The sequence below is a fragment of the Bos mutus genome, chromosome 4 (assembly GCF_027580195.1).
Source record: "Bos mutus isolate GX-2022 chromosome 4, NWIPB_WYAK_1.1, whole genome shotgun sequence".
Lineage (NCBI taxonomy): Eukaryota > Metazoa > Chordata > Mammalia > Artiodactyla > Bovidae > Bos > Bos mutus.
The window spans coordinates 49,455,398-49,470,811 of NC_091620.1; the positions used below are offsets into that span (position 1 = coordinate 49,455,398).

Genomic DNA, 15,414 nt, shown 5'->3' on the forward strand with positions numbered 1-15,414 from the left:
AAGTGGAAGAGCAAATTGTATGACAATGAGAAAGTGAGAAAAGGAAGGGTTGGCTGTGGTGATCAGAGAGACTTTTGGTGTTCTATTTCAAAGAACAGTTCCTGGTTGGGATGTGGCCACATGATTGACAGATTATTGATAAACAAAGGATTAGGTTACAGGAATGAAGAGGAACAGGCTAATAAGGTGAGACCAGGGCCCGTTAGGTCATACTTTGAATGAGGTCCTCCTTGGAGGCATCAGGAAACAGTGGCAGGGAACACACAGAGGAGGCCTCTAAAAATGTAGAAATGAGAAGCAGGAGTCTAGGGAGAAGGAAATGATGCTGGGAGGTGAGGAGAAGGGAGTTGGATCCCATGCCTAGGTTCTGGGTGCTTCTTGGCAGTTATTGTCTGGAGATGACAATGACCAGGGAAGTTTCGTTTCTCCTCATCTTGAGAAATGGGAGTGCTGAGGAAATGAGCAGCCTCAACCTGGGAGGGTTACAGGGAAGAGAGTGGAGAATCCAGGACTAAGCTAAGCTAAAGCTGCTGAGATAATGCAAGTGTGAGACATTTGCTGGCTTGAGACTGAGGGTTCCTGGGGCATGGTGGAAGACAGGGTTAGAGGAAGAGATGACAAAGGTGGGAGGGGGTCAGAACCAGGTAGGGATGAGGAAACCACAAGGGCTGGGAGAGATGATGCCTGGAGGGTCTTTCTCTTGGCAGATGTGGTTCGCAGGATGATTGACACTAGGGGTATGAATGAAGGGTTTTAGATAGTACTCTGCTTTTTTTTAATGGCTTTACTGTGATATCTGCATACTGTACAAGTTCCCAATTAAAATATACAATTCAGTGGTTTTAGTGTCTTCATAGATAGGTGCAGCCATCACTACAGTCAATTTTAGAATATTTTCATTACCTCATTTCATTGTCCTTTAGCTATCACCCTCTGTAACTCCAATCTCCCTTCTTTCACCCACTGTCCCCCGCCCCAAGCCTTAAGCAACCCCAAATCTCTTTTCTGTCTTTATAAAGTTCTCTATTCTGGATTTTCATGTGAAAGGAAGTTGCATAATATGTGGACTTTTGTGCCTGGCTTCTTTTCACTTACCATGATGTTTCCAAGGTTTATCTCTGTTGTAGCTTGTGTCAGTATTTCATTCTTTTTTATTGTCAGATAGTATTCCATTGTATAGATACACCACACTTTGTTTACCCGTTTGCCCATTACTGGACATTTGGGTTGTTTACCCTTCTTCGCTATTATGAATAATGCTGATATTTATATACCAGTTTCTCTGTGGACATTTGTGTCATTTTCTTAAGTATATACCTAAAATGCAATTGCTGGGTCAAATGGTAACTCTGTTTAATTGTGTGAGAAAATACGAGTGTTTTCCTAAGGAGCTGTACCACTTTATATTTCCACCAGCAATATATGACAGTTCCAATTTCTCCACATTCTTGCCAACATTTGTTATTATCTGACTTTTTTATTCTAGCCAGCCTAATGGAAATGAAGTGGTATCTCACTGTGGTTTTGATTTCCTTTCCCCAGTGATTAATGACATATAGCATCTTTTCATGTATTTGTTGTCCATTTGTATCTCTTCCTTGGAGGAATATCTATTCAGGATCCTTTGCCCATTTTTGAAGTAAGTCTTTTTAGTTTTTTTTATAGTTTTGTTGAGGTTGACAAATTTTTAAAATGTACAATATGGTGATATATGTATACATTGTGAAAGGACTTCCCCATTGAGTTAATTAACACACCCATCATCTCACTTATTTACCTTTTATTTTTTGGTGAGAACATATAAATTCTATTCTCTTAGAAAATTTCATTTATACAATGCCTGTTTTACTTTAGATCCTTAAGTCTTTTTATTACTGAGTTGTAAGAGTTCTTTATATATTCTGAATACAAGTTCCTTATCAGATAAATGATGTGCAGATATTTTTTCATTCTGTGCTTTGACTTTCACTTTCTTGATGGTATCCTTTGAAGCACAAAACTTTAATTTTCATGAAGTCTGTTTTTTTCTTTTGTTGCTCATACTTTTGGTATTATATCTAAGAATCCTTTGCTAAATCTGAGGCCATGAATATTTACCTGTTTTTTGTCCCAAGAGTTCATAGTTTTTGCTCTTGACATTTAGGTCTCTGGTCCATTTTGAGTTAGCTTTTATATATAGTATAATGTAGGGGTCCAACTCGGAGAAGGCAATGGCACCCCACTCCAGTACTCTTGCCTGGAAAATCTCATGGATGGAGGACCCTGGTGGGCTGCAGTCCATGGGGTCGCTAAGAGTTGGACACAACTGAGCGACTTCACTTTCACTTTTCACTTTCATGCATTGAAGAAGGAAATGGCAACCCACTCCAGTGTTCTTGCCTGGAGAATCCCAGGGACGGGGGAACCTGGTGGGCTGCCGTCTATGGGGTCACACAGAGTTGGACACGACTGAAGCGACTTAGCAGCAGCAGCAGGGGTCCAACTTGATTCTTGGCTAGCCTCTTGTTCCAGGAGTATTTATGAAAAAGGCTGTTTTTTCCCCATTGAATGATTTTGGCACCCTTGATGTAATCAGTTGATCATAGAGGTATGGGTTTATTTCTGGACTCTCAGCTCTATTCCCTAGATCTATTTGTTTATCCTTGTGCCAGTCCCACACTGTCTTGAGTACTATTACTTTGTAACAAGTTTTGAAATCAGGAAATAAGAGTCCTCCTACTTTTTTCTTCTTTTTCAGGGTTGTTTTGGCTGTTCTGGGTTCCTTGCAACTAGATAGGAATTTTAGAATTGCTTTGTCAGTTTTTAACCAAGAATTCATCTGGGATTCTGATATAGATTGTACTGAATTTGTCAAATAGTTTGGGGGAGAGTTGACATATTAATAATACAAAGTTTTCCAGTCCATGAACATGGGATGTTTTTCCATTTATTTAGATCTTTAATTTCTTTGAATAGTGTGTTGAGTTTTCAGACTGTGTTTTGCACTTTTGATGCATTTAATCCTAGGCATTTTATTCTTTTTTAAAAAAACGTATTTATTTATTTATTTGCCTGTGCTAGGTCTTAGTTGCAGCACAAAGGATCCCAGGTCCTCTGCGTTGGGGAGTGCAGAGTCTTAGCCACTGGACTACCAGATATTTTTTCTTTTGATGCTCCCCATCAGGTAGTATTTTGATGGGAAGTCCTCATATCAAGTGAAGGGGTAGAGTGAGTGGAGAGTTGAAAAAATGCCTCTCCAATTGTTGACAGGAGAAAAGAGCAGGGCATTTTCTGTGGTTCTTCAGGAGGCTGTGTGCTTAGGTCTTTCGTGGTCTTGTGGCAGGGCGCTGAGGGATACATCAGCCTGGAAAGAACTCCATATAACCAAGAGCGCGTGGTTTTGTGCTGTGGGGGATGGGAATGAGTAGGTGAAGACTGATTGCTCTTGGTTACTAGAAATGCAATCCAATTGGACTAACTCACATTAAATATTTAAATCACTAATATCCCTCCCCCAACTTCTGAGATTTATCAGCTTTTTCTACAAGGGGAAAATGAATAGCCCAGATGAATCACTAATTAGGAGAAACTTAGTAGCATTAAAGAGGAAGGAGACTGTTCGGGAAGTGTGAAAAATATTTTCAGATTTGATCTCGAAAGTTAGGGTTGTTTTGAGGAGAGAGGATGTCACAGCACAAGTTTAGAAGTCCAGTCTTACCTACTTGTCTGCTCTAGTGGTCACCTCCTCTCTCCTTCATCTGCTTTTTACGACTTTCCCCCTTGAACTCTGTTTATCCTGATTGTATTTTGCTATCCCCCAGTGACTCTCCTTAGCATGTGTATGAAGGGAAGGAGAGGTCATGCACATGCTTGTGTTTGGAACATCCGTAAGTCGAAGGTAGCACTTACCCTAAAGGTCTGCAAAATAGTTGTGAGGCTAAAATGTTTTATGTATATATATTTTTTCTTGTTTCTGGATTTCAGACCATAAATTTGGCCTAGCGTCATACTTATGACCATAAATGGAACCCATTGTAGAGATTATGTCTTAGAGATTAGCAATTTAGTATTTCATTATTTTATGTATTACGAACCAGTAATTTTTTTAGACTGCTCATTCTCTTTAGACTCATTAGAAAAGACTCTGATGCTGGGAAAGATTGAGGGCAGAAGGAGAAGAGGGTGACAGAGGATGAGATGGTTGGATGGCATCACCAATTCAATGGGCATGAGTTTGAGTAAGCTCTGGGAGATGGTTAAGGACAGGGAAGCCTAGCGTGGTGCAGTTCATGGGGTTTCAAAGAGTTGGACATGACTTAGCGACTAAACGACAGCAACCGTCTTTAATATATTTGTGAGTATTTGCATGATAAATGCTGGGAAAATTTAATCGTAATTTTGTCTTTCCAGACAAAAAAAATGATAATTTTTGTCTTTAACTGAATTTCATATTTCATCTTATTTTTCCATTTGAGTTTTGCCTTTATAAAGCTCTAAGATCAGACTGAGCAAGAGCAATGTGCGTCTGGTTTACGGATGGTTCTGCACACCTTGCTGGCCCTCCTCAAAAGTGCATGGACGCCCCACTTCTGTCCATTCTCATGTTTTGGTGCAGCTCTTTTTTCTTTTTTGTTGAGCTCTTTTGGTTGCATGAATTGGTATCTCCCTCAAGCTCGAGCAAGAGGTTGTTTATAGTAAGGATGCTGTGCGTGGGAACCGGAGACCCTGGGCACTTAAGCCCCTGGGGAAGTAAGACCTCTGAGTTATGGTGCCGGCGCAGGCAGCCATGTGCACATCAGCAGCTGAAGTTGGCTTCTGCAACCCAGCTTTTCTGGTGACCAGTTTCTTTAATATCTCAAGAGATCTTTTATCTACATCATGACTTCTGTTTAAGTATAAGCTCTGGTCTGCAGAACTCCAGTTAAAGCACTGTTATCTCTCCATTTTCTCACCATCATTTCCTAGCTTCAGGACCCAGAGAGCTGCCAAGTCTTGGTGTTTCCTACTCCAGATGCTGAGAGGAAGCTGATGCCAGCCCTCTCTGCTTTCCACTCCAGGCCATGCCTCTGGCACCTGGCTAACCTAGGGATGGGCTTCTCCGGGGTCCGATGCCCATCCCTGATGCTGTTTTCTGTGTCTGAGGAGGGCCCCCCAGGTGATAGAAAACAGGGTACCTGTAGAGCCGCCCCCTACAGCAAGACCTTGGCCAAGAACTTCCCCCAGAGGAAGGGAGAACTGTGCCCTCCACCCTGCAGTCCCCACCACAGACCTGCAAAGGACATAGTTTCAACGAGAGTTGCTCTGGGAAAAACTGGCACTAAATTAAACCTTGAATTTTAAATAATCCCACTGATGGTATATCCTTAAATAGATGAAAATAAGAAGTTAGTGATTTTTTAAAAAAAATTTGAATAGAAAGCTTGTTGAACGTTGTAGGAGGAAATGAAACAAACACAGAAAGTGAAATTAACTGAGCTGCCCCACCCCAAAGGGGGAATAATAAAAGTCATTGAATACATTGTTTTATTTTCTTTTTAAAAGTATATAATGTCCTTTTATCCCCCCACTTTATTGATGTGAATTGTGTTATGAAGGTAGCATCTCTTCCTACATTTGAATCTGCTATTTATTTAACATGAAGTAAAAACTTCTATAGTTTGTGTTTGAGTCATCATTTCTTCTGTAGAATAACAAAAATGCAACCAAGTATTGATAGATTTTACAGATCTAATTTGCATGTTGAACGATTCATGAATCTGTCAGCATTCCATCTAGTAAGCAGAGGGAAGCTCCAGAGGCCTGCAGAGAGGGAGAGGTTTTCAAAGCAAGACAAAGAAGCCATAAACAAACAAAAGGATTATTTCTAGTTTAGGTAACCTCCCTGGGGGGACAGAAGGGGATTACCTCATCTTCCTTTGGGGGATCAAAAGAGTGACCTCATTGGGCTGACTAGAAAATTCCACACTGATTAGGATTGCAGTCTTGGGAAAGGTTGTAATGGCAGTGCATGCTGAGTCTCTTCAGTCGTGTCAGACTCTTTTCAACGCCATGGACTATACCCCACCAGGCTCCTTTGTCCATGGGATTCTCCAGGCAAGAATACTGGAGTGAGTTGCCATTTACTCCTTCAGGGGATCTTCCCGACCCAGGGATCAAACCTGAGTCTTCTGTGTCTCCTGCATTGGCAGGCAGGTTTTTTACCACTAGCACCACCTGGGCAGCCTTGTAATGGCAGACTAGTTAGGAATTAAGTCTTGGTTTGAGCACAAGTAACTCCATGTTGGGCCTGTCATCTCTTTTTTTTAACACTTCTGATAAAATTATAGAATTTTTAAATGTTTGCATTAGCTACAAATTTAGAATCATTCTACAACTGCTCAGCAAGTTAGTTTTTAGAAATTTAAATCAAAATTCTATAAGTAAAATAGCAATTAAAGATGTACTCTTGTACAAGAAAATAACAAAAGATGTTAACCTAAAACCAGAAATTAATCTTTTGATTTAGTATTACAAGTTTGTTTAATTCATAAAAAGGATTTATCTAGGATTCTTTCAAATAAAAATACATGCATTAAAAAAAGAATTATGGTGTTTATTTTTAAATGACTATTACTTCATAAAGTGTAAAATTATGGAAAAATTCAAACAATATGGAAGTGTATCAGTGGAAAATAAAGCTCTTTGCCCCCTAACCCCACCCCTATCCCACTATCCAGGTTTAAAATATTAAAGCTTGACCATGTGTTCTCTGTGATGTTTTGGAGCAGGTTTAAACTTCTTACTACTACTACTACTACAAAGTCGCTTCAGTTGTGTCCGACTCTGTGTGACCCCATAGACGGCAGCCCACCAGGCTCCACCGTCCCTGGGATTCTCCAGGCAAGAACACTGGAGTGGGTTGCCATTTCCTTCTCCAATGCATGAAAGTGAAAAGTGAAAATGAAGTTGCTCAGTCATGTCCGACTCTTAGCGACCCCATGGACTGCAGCCTACAAGGGTCCTCTGTCCATGGGATTTTCCAGGCAAGAGTACTGGAGTGGGTTGCCATTGCCTTCCTATTTTTACAGTTTGACTTGGTCTTTAGCATCTCAGGGTAGCCAGTGCCCCATGGGAATTGCAGAGTCCCTCTGCCTTGGCTGGGAGAGGTTGGAAAACTCAAGCCCTTTGGAGAGAATTAAATTAAGACCCAAACCATTTGTCTACATCACACAGTTATGAAGGCAGTCTTGGGCAATGAGAAGACAAGGGTTGGGAAGTGGACTTGCCGTCTCTCCCTTCCTTTGTGACCTGGGGCAACTTAATCCCTCCTTCTGTTTTCTTAACCTGTGAAGTGTGTGCTTAGTCACTCATCCAAGTGCAACTCTGTGTGACCCCATGGACTGTAGCCCACCAGACTCCTCTGTCCATGGAATTCTCCAGGCAAGAATTTTGAAGTGGATTGCGATTTACCTCTCCAGGGGAATCTTCCCAACCCAGGTCTCCTTCATTGCAGGCAGATTCTTTACTGTCTGAGCCACCAGGGAAGCCCTGTAAAGTAAGGACATTTAAATCTCTTTCACAGGATGGTTGTGAAGTTTACACAAGGAAACACAGAATGCTTTGCTGGAGAAATTCAGCCAGTTGGGGATACAGAGAATATACAAAGGTTGTGATGCAAGTGAGGTTAATGCCAGCAGGGAATCGCGTAACTCACTGAGTAATGGGGGCCAAGAGCTGGGGCAAGAGCTGATAAGTGATTTCTGGGCAGCATCGTGGAAGAGGAGTGGGACTTGGCAGGAGGATCTGGAAGGGGTCAAGAACCCACCCAATCATTGTTTCAGCCAAATCCCCAGATGGATGCAACCCATGGCCTACTTCTCCAGTGATGCAGAGATTCCTTCAATAACCAGGACTCTTTGAGCTGCTCCTCCTTCCACCCTCTGCCCCTTTGCTCATCCCAGTCCCTCTGCCTAAAATGCCTTTTTCCTGTTGCCTTCTGGGCTAAATCATGCCACTGTTTAGGCCTCAGCTTAAGTACTTTCTCAGTAACACTTTCCCAGGTGACTTTCGCGCACCTCCCTATTTAGGTTTGCTCACCTCCTGCAGGACCTCTTTCCTCTGCCTGCTTTGGGTTCTCTCCTCCCCAACACCACTTGGGACTGGAGGCCAGAGCTGGTGTTCTTGCTTCCTCGTATTCCCTAGGGTTCCAGGGACGTTGTTAGAGATTCAGGAAATACTTGTGGATGATAATCACCTGGAAAAATGAGGTCAGATGTACTTTGTCCAAATAAAGGCAGATTCTGACCTTGCAGTCATAGCCACCTTTCCATGGTCAGGTGCATGTCTGTAGTCAGGGGATTTAATATTTTTTGGGGGTGCGGGAAGGGGCAGGGAGTAGGTGTTCACTCCAATGAGCTGTTGTAATAAATGAGGGTTTGAGGAACAATAGACAATCCTAGGGACATGCAGGGTCTGGAATCAGCCGATAGGCTGCCTGCATCGACTGTGGGTCGGAGTCAAGGTTCCAACCTTTGTCCTTCTTGAGGCCACACCATCTCTTATCTGAATTCTGGAGTAGTTTAGATGTCAAAGGAATGGGCTGGTGATAGTGATACTGGGTTGATAGTGAAACCATCAGGGCCGCTCTCAGTGGTGGATCTCTGGGTATCTTTTCATCCTCTCCGTCTCAGTGCTAACCAGCATGCCCTGCTGTGCCTCATGGCCCCTCTGCTCCCTGACATCTCCAGCGCCTTCTGATTTTCCCAAGATTTCGACTCTGGCCTGACTCTGCCTGATCTTCAGTTCGAAGGCCTGTCGTCATCCAGCTGCCTTGGTCTTGCCATGTCCCAAACGCCCAATCGTTTGGGTGGACCGAATGAAGGTGGACCGATCTTCATTCTGGTGTAGTCTGCAGGGGCTGGGGTCTGGGAGGAGCACAGGTACACTTTTCAGCGACCCAGAGGGCAGGTGCTCAGTGAGAGTTTGGGCGGGAGGCCCTGAGGGGCCTATCTACTTCTGTATGGAGGTTCCAAATCACCAAGTGTTGTATCTTATTTTTCAGATTGATCGTGTTCTGTGTTGAAGATGTTTCCAGAACAGCAGAAAGAGGTATGTCTTAAGAAATCAGAAAATAAAGACTTCATGTGCTTTGACTCACTGCAGGTTGGATCTTCGTTCTCTAACCATAAATCTGTAGAGGAAAGTCAAGATACCATAGGGCATCATAGAAGGGGGCTAATGAGAACAAAGCATTTGTCTTCCTGCATCCACACCCCCTCTCCCCAGCATCGCTGCAGCCATCTTGGCCCTTATTCTTTGGTTCCAGTGGCTGCACTTTCTCTCTGCTCACTCCCATCCACTGTTTCTGAAAGTATCGTTGTCCATGACTCAGAATTCTCCCAGGCTCTGCTCCCTGCTTTGCTTTGAACAGTCTCCCTTTGGCCTACTGTCTCGGGTTTTCTGCTCTGTTACTTAATTCTGAATTCCCCCACCTTTGGTAACAACCCGGGGTGACTGTCTGCCACTAGTTTCAGTTTTGTCCTGCTTGTTGCCTCTTAGATCTCTGGGATTGGTTTCACATAATCTGGGGAAGGCTGTCCCTTCCCCATCCCAGCCTGGCCTCCCAGGCTTCCGACCCCAGCTTCCTGAGTTGCTCTCTGGCTGAGAGATGGGTAGGATGACCAGCACACCAGCCCTGGGTTGAGTGGTCTCCTTCGGAAGAACCTGTTTGTCTGCCCTGCTGATTGTAGTACACATGTCATTACTAGGTGAGCTGAATGAAACTCAGTAGTTTCATTGGCCCTTTCCAGGTTCAATCACATGTGTACACACAACAGTTCCGTGTATACACACATGGTCGCAGACACAGTCAAACATGGCTGCATGGTCCTTATAGTTTGCTTTGCCCAAATGTAAAACCCTAAACAATCCATTTCAGAGAATCCTTCCAGAAAACTTCTTTGCTAGATCTCTCCTTCTTTCTTTCAGCCCCGTGTTTGAGTTTAGGGTCTCTTCAGTAGTCCAGCCCACTTCCACACTTGTAGTCCAGGCTGCCCCCTACCCCATTTTCAAAGTGTTTTTGTTTTTTAGCTTTTAAAAATTGGTATAACATGTGTAAATTGCAGTAAATGCATAAAATGCCCTTATCTTACGTATGCAGCTCAGTAGGCTTTCACTTATGTGTACAGCTGTGTAACCACCACTCAGATCAAGGTATGGATGCTTCCAGAACCCCAGAAGGTACCTTGTATCCCTTTCCAGTCAGTCTCCCTAACATCCTCACAGAGTGAGCTCCACACAATACCATGACCAGGGATGTTTTTTCCTTGTCCTCGTATTAAACAGTACTGGGACCAAGCTGCTTGCCTCAGGAAACACCTTCTCTGTAAAGCTGGCCAAACTGCAAGTCCTCACACTGCCATCACTTCCAGTAGTGATTTCAAGTTCAGGGGTTCCCCAGACCAGCTTCAGTTTTGATTATTCCACAAGAAAAACTCACAGAATTCACTGAGAGCAGTTACATTTGTGGTTATAGTTTATTACAGAGCAAGGATGCCAGTTAGGATCAGCTGAAGGGAGAGGTGCAGAGGGTCAGCCTGGGGAAGGGTCCAAATGCAGAGCTGCTGGGTGTGACAGTAGCTCTGCTCTGTATGGTAATGCCTAAGAGAAGCTCCCCGGAGCCTTTGGTGTCCAGAGATTTCTCTGAGGCTCATCCTGCCTGCTGGAGAAGACTCTCGAGAGTCCCTTGGACTGCAAGGAGATCAAACCAGGATATTCAGATATTGATCTCAATCCTAAAGGAGAGCAACCCTGAATATTCCTTGGAAGGACTGATGCTGAAGCTCCAATACTTTGGCCACCTGATTCGAAGAGCCAACTCATTGGAAAAGACCCTGATGCTGGGAAAGATTGAAGGCAGGAGAAGAAGAGGGCGGCAGAGGCTGAGATGGTTGGATAGTATCACTGACTTAATGGACATGAACTTGCACAAACTCTGGGAGATAGTGGAGGACAGGAAGGGCTGGCGTGCTACAGCCCATGGGGTCCCAGAGTCAGACACGACTTAGCGACTGAACAACAACAACACATCCTGCCTGCATGGCCAATCTTTAGTGTCCACTCCTCCTGGGATCAGGTCTTTAGTCTCCAGTTCCTCCAGAGGTCATAGCTCATACAGTGTGACCTTAAGCCTCCAACATATTCACATTGTTAGACTGTCCTGTGGTCAAAGCCCAGGCAAACAAAGATACTCTTGTCAGTCAGGACATTCTGGGGGCCTAGAGATCACCTCCCAGTATTCAGAGGCAGAGGCCAGACCTCCCTTCAGGTAAGCTGAATGCTTCATTACACACCTGTATTGGCCTGAGCTCTGGGCAGGCTATGCCAAGGGAGCAGGGCTGTGCTGACAGCCAGCATTATTCCAAAGGCACATTTTAAAAATTGTTTTCTTGGGGGGAAAAGCTACCCATGAAAGCAACAGAGACTTTTTTTCCAGTTAGAAGAAGCGTTTCTTTTTCTTTTTGACTTGGCTGGTTTGATGTTAATTTTTAGTTCATTTCAGTTCATAAAAACTAGACACAAATTTTAACCGACTACATAAAGAAAGCATTTTATTGACCTTGTGAAAGTCCTTTATTATAAATAATTATGAAATATTATGACATTTATAACCTTAATGTTATTATAACATTAATGTTTCTCTGGTGGCTCAGTCAGTAAAGAGACCACTTGTAATGCAGGAGATGTGGGTTCAATCCCTGGGTCGGGAAGATTCCCTGGAGAAGGAAATGCAACCCACTTCAGTATTCTTGCCTGGAGAATCCCATGGACGGAGAAGCCTGGTGAGCTACAGTCCATGGGGTTACAAAGGGTTGGACATGACTGAGCACATAGCACACACAGAGTGTTAATGCAGCTGCATAACGTTAGAGAATTTTAAACTGGAAAGTCCTGCAACTGAAAAGGAAAATACCCATAAGGAGAAAGAGGTATAATGCCTAGAAATTTACTTTGGCCTCTGTTAGCAAGAAACCAGCACAGCAAAGCGAGATTCTCAATGTGCCATAGCACATTCATGTTCATCACATATCAGTTCATTTTCCGCATGTGGTCAGAGTGACTTCCTGGCTTCTAACACGTTGCTCTTAGAACAAAGTACAAATTCCTCAATGTGGTTTCTAAGGCCCCAGATGATCTTACCCTGGTTCTTTCCCCAGGCTCGTCTCCCACGCTTCCTCCACCCAGCGCCCATCTCACTCCTTATTTCAGGGACTTTGTTCTTGCCTGGAGAATCCCAGGGACAGCAGAGCCTGGTGGGCTGCCGTCTATGGGGTCACACAGAGTTGGACACGACTGAAGCGACTTAGCAGCAGCAGCAGCCCTGGGCTCCTACGCTTTCACAGATGTTTTTCCCACTGATTTCACACCTCTTTGGCTGGCTGACTCCTCCTTATTTTTCAGGCCTCAGGCTTATAAGTCAAGAAGAGGCTTTCCTCAAGCCTCAATTATCAAGGTATTTTTATCTCAGCACCTACCCAGCAGCACCCTGGAGTCAGTGCCAGTTAGCAGTGGAGGAGGTTTTGGTGGAGACTTTAAATATTCTAGTGGCTGGTGGCTGTTTAGTGGAAAAGAATTCAATTCCCCCACAACTGGGTGTGTAAGGGCTGAATGCAGTATCCCTAATTATTCTAGAATCTGGACCCAGGGGGCAGTGTGTGTATAAGCACTTGGCACTCAGTGCCCACAGGAGACGTTGCTAATTAATCATGAGGTTGGCACATGAATTGAGACCTAGTTACCATTCTTGTTCAAGATGCACACTGGGAAACTCCCTGGCAGTCCAGTGGTTTGAATTCCATGCTTTCACTGCTAGGGCCTGGGTTCAATCCCTGGTTGGGGAACCAAGATCCCACAAGCCATGCAGTGTGGCAAAAAAAAGAAAGTTTAAGATGCAGATGGCCCCGGGCTGACATCTTGGTTCCACCTAACTGGTAGTGCCAGCCTAGAAGTTTGGTAAATTTTTCTTTTAAAGATGGGGGGGTAGTGGGGAGTCAATTGCACTCTCTCGTTAAAATAGCTTTATTACTGCAATAAATCTAGAGAGAGGAGAGCAGGGAGGGAGAGGCTCCCTTGTTAGTTAAACATGTTCCATTTGCACATTGGTTTGAATTCCCACGAGAGCAGTATCCGTGCTGATGGATCTTCCCCATAAAAAGGCCTTGGCACTGGGCCATTGTAAAATTAAAATGAATTCAGATTCATTCATGCATGCAGCTTTAATTTACAATTAAAATATTATGGTTACATATTTTAATAAGAATAATTAGATGGACCCAACTGAATCAACTCTTCTGTTTAATGAGACAGAACCCAGAACCCTTATGAAAAGGCAGGTGGCTGTGACAGGAAACACGTTTCAGTGTTTTTTGTGGAGTCAGGCATTTTTGTTCTCTGTATATTTTAATGTCCAGAATGAACAGTTTGAGTTTTCTACATTACTAAGGCCCTTTGGCTCCAGCTACATGGAGCTCATTTTATGTGATATGTATATAAGCAGTTTACAGTCTTTCATGGAGTCTGACATTCTAGCCCCTCCAAGAAACTGGGTTTGTTCCTCTGCTCAGGGCTTTCTTGGTTTAAGTGAGACAGTGTGTGTGACATGTGTGTGTGACGTGACAGGAAGGGTGTGCTGAGACCTGTTTTGTGTGTGTGTGTGTGTGTGTATGTGTGTGTCTCCCCAGCTCTCCTGAATCATGATCGCTGAGTTCAACTTCTAGAGATTGATGCCTTTTGGATAAGAGTTTTTATTCCTTCAAAATGTACATTATTGGATATAAGGTCAGTTACCATTTATTAGGGCTTCACTGGTGGCTCAGATGGTAAAGAATCTGCCTGCAGTGCAGGTTCGTTCCCTAGTTGAGAAGATCCCCTGGAGAAGGGAATGGCTACCACTCCAGTATTCTTGCCTGGAGAATTCCATGGACAGAGGAGCCTCGGGCTACAGTGCGTGCCATCACAAAGAGTCGGACACAGCTGAGCGACTAACACATTGCACTTCACTTCACCATTCATTGACACTTGAGTGACAATAAATCCATTAGCTCTGTGGCAGGAGGTACGCTGAGCAGAGCAGAGCAGAACCAAAGTGGGTCTGGGAAAGTCCCAGGCCCTGTGAGGACCCAGCCACTCAGGCCCCTGCAGGGAGAGTTAGGAGGGAGGTGCTGCTATTTTGGATGCGTTGGCTCTGAGCTTGACACTTGGATGTCCAAGATACACTTAGACTGATGGTAACATTTTGGGCTTGCTCTAGGAAAGCATTTTTTAATGTTGATTTCTGATTGGAAACTGACTAAGCTGGAATCCACGAATAATATTAAGGAATATCCATAAGCAAGACCTCTACCTGGTGTCCTGTGATGCTGGGGACTTTTGAAGGGAAGCGACAAGACAAGACATGACCCTTTCCCAATTGCCAGAAATCAATTTGTTTTCCCTTCCTCCTTTCCTCCTTACATATGTGATATGGTATAATAATCGGGGAAACTGGGTATATAGTTTCCACATATCCCATATAGGATATATGGGAATTCTCTGTTATCTTTGAACAGTTTTCCTGTATGTTTAAAACTGTACTAAAGTAAACAATTCATTTTAAAACAAATAACATTGAATTTTATGTGCTCACACATGAAGATTTCTAAAAGATTGTACAATGAATAAACCAAGGTATGAAGCAGTATTTACAGTGTGCTTCCATTTGCATTAAAAATTATATATTTCATGTATATATATATACAGGTGGCTTCCCGGGTGGCTCTGGTAGTAAAAAACCTGCCTGCCAGTGCAGGAGATGTAAGAGACTCAGATTCAATTCTGGGTTGGGAAGATCCCTTGGAGAAGGAAATGGCAACCCACTCCAGTATTCTTGCCTGGAGAATTCTATAGACACAGCAGCCTGGAGCTCTACAGTCCATGGGGTTGCAAAGAGTTGGACACAAGTGAGCACATCCATATATAGACACTGCTGCTGCTGCTGCTGCTGCTAAGTCGCTTTAGTCGTGTCCGACTCTGTGTGACCCCATAGACGGCAGCCCACCAGGCTCCCCCGTCCCTGGGATTCTCCAGGCAAGAACACTGGAGTGGGTTTCCATTTCCTTCTCCAAAGCATGAAAGTGAAAAGTGAAAGTGAAATCGCTCAGTCGTGTCCGACTCTTAGTGACCCCATGGACTTCAGCCTACCAGGGTCCTCATCCATGGGATTTTCCAGGCAAGAGTACTGGAGTGGGGTGCCATTGCCTTCTCCGATATATAGACATATATATGCTATTTATGTATATAATATTATATATATGTGCACATATATATATGCTATATCCATCCATATATATGCCAGTTATATATATATATATATATATATATAAAAAAAATAGATAAAAGTCCTAGATAGGTAGACAAGAA

At 43.5% G+C, this 15,414-nt stretch overlaps 1 protein-coding gene across 4 annotated transcripts in view; it reads left to right on the top strand.

The window, feature by feature from the left end:
• SNX10 (sorting nexin 10) overlaps positions 1 to 15,414 on the top strand; it is a 67,198-nt gene that overhangs the window by 28,123 nt on the left and 23,661 nt on the right. For all 4 annotated transcript variants that reach the window (XM_070369452.1, XM_005903689.2, XM_070369451.1 and 1 more), the window contains exon 2: positions 9,020 to 9,066. In XM_070369452.1, the coding sequence (XP_070225553.1) occupies positions 9,043 to 9,066 (24 nt within the window). In that variant the 5' untranslated portion in view covers positions 9,020 to 9,042. The remainder of the gene's footprint in view (positions 1 to 9,019; positions 9,067 to 15,414) is intronic.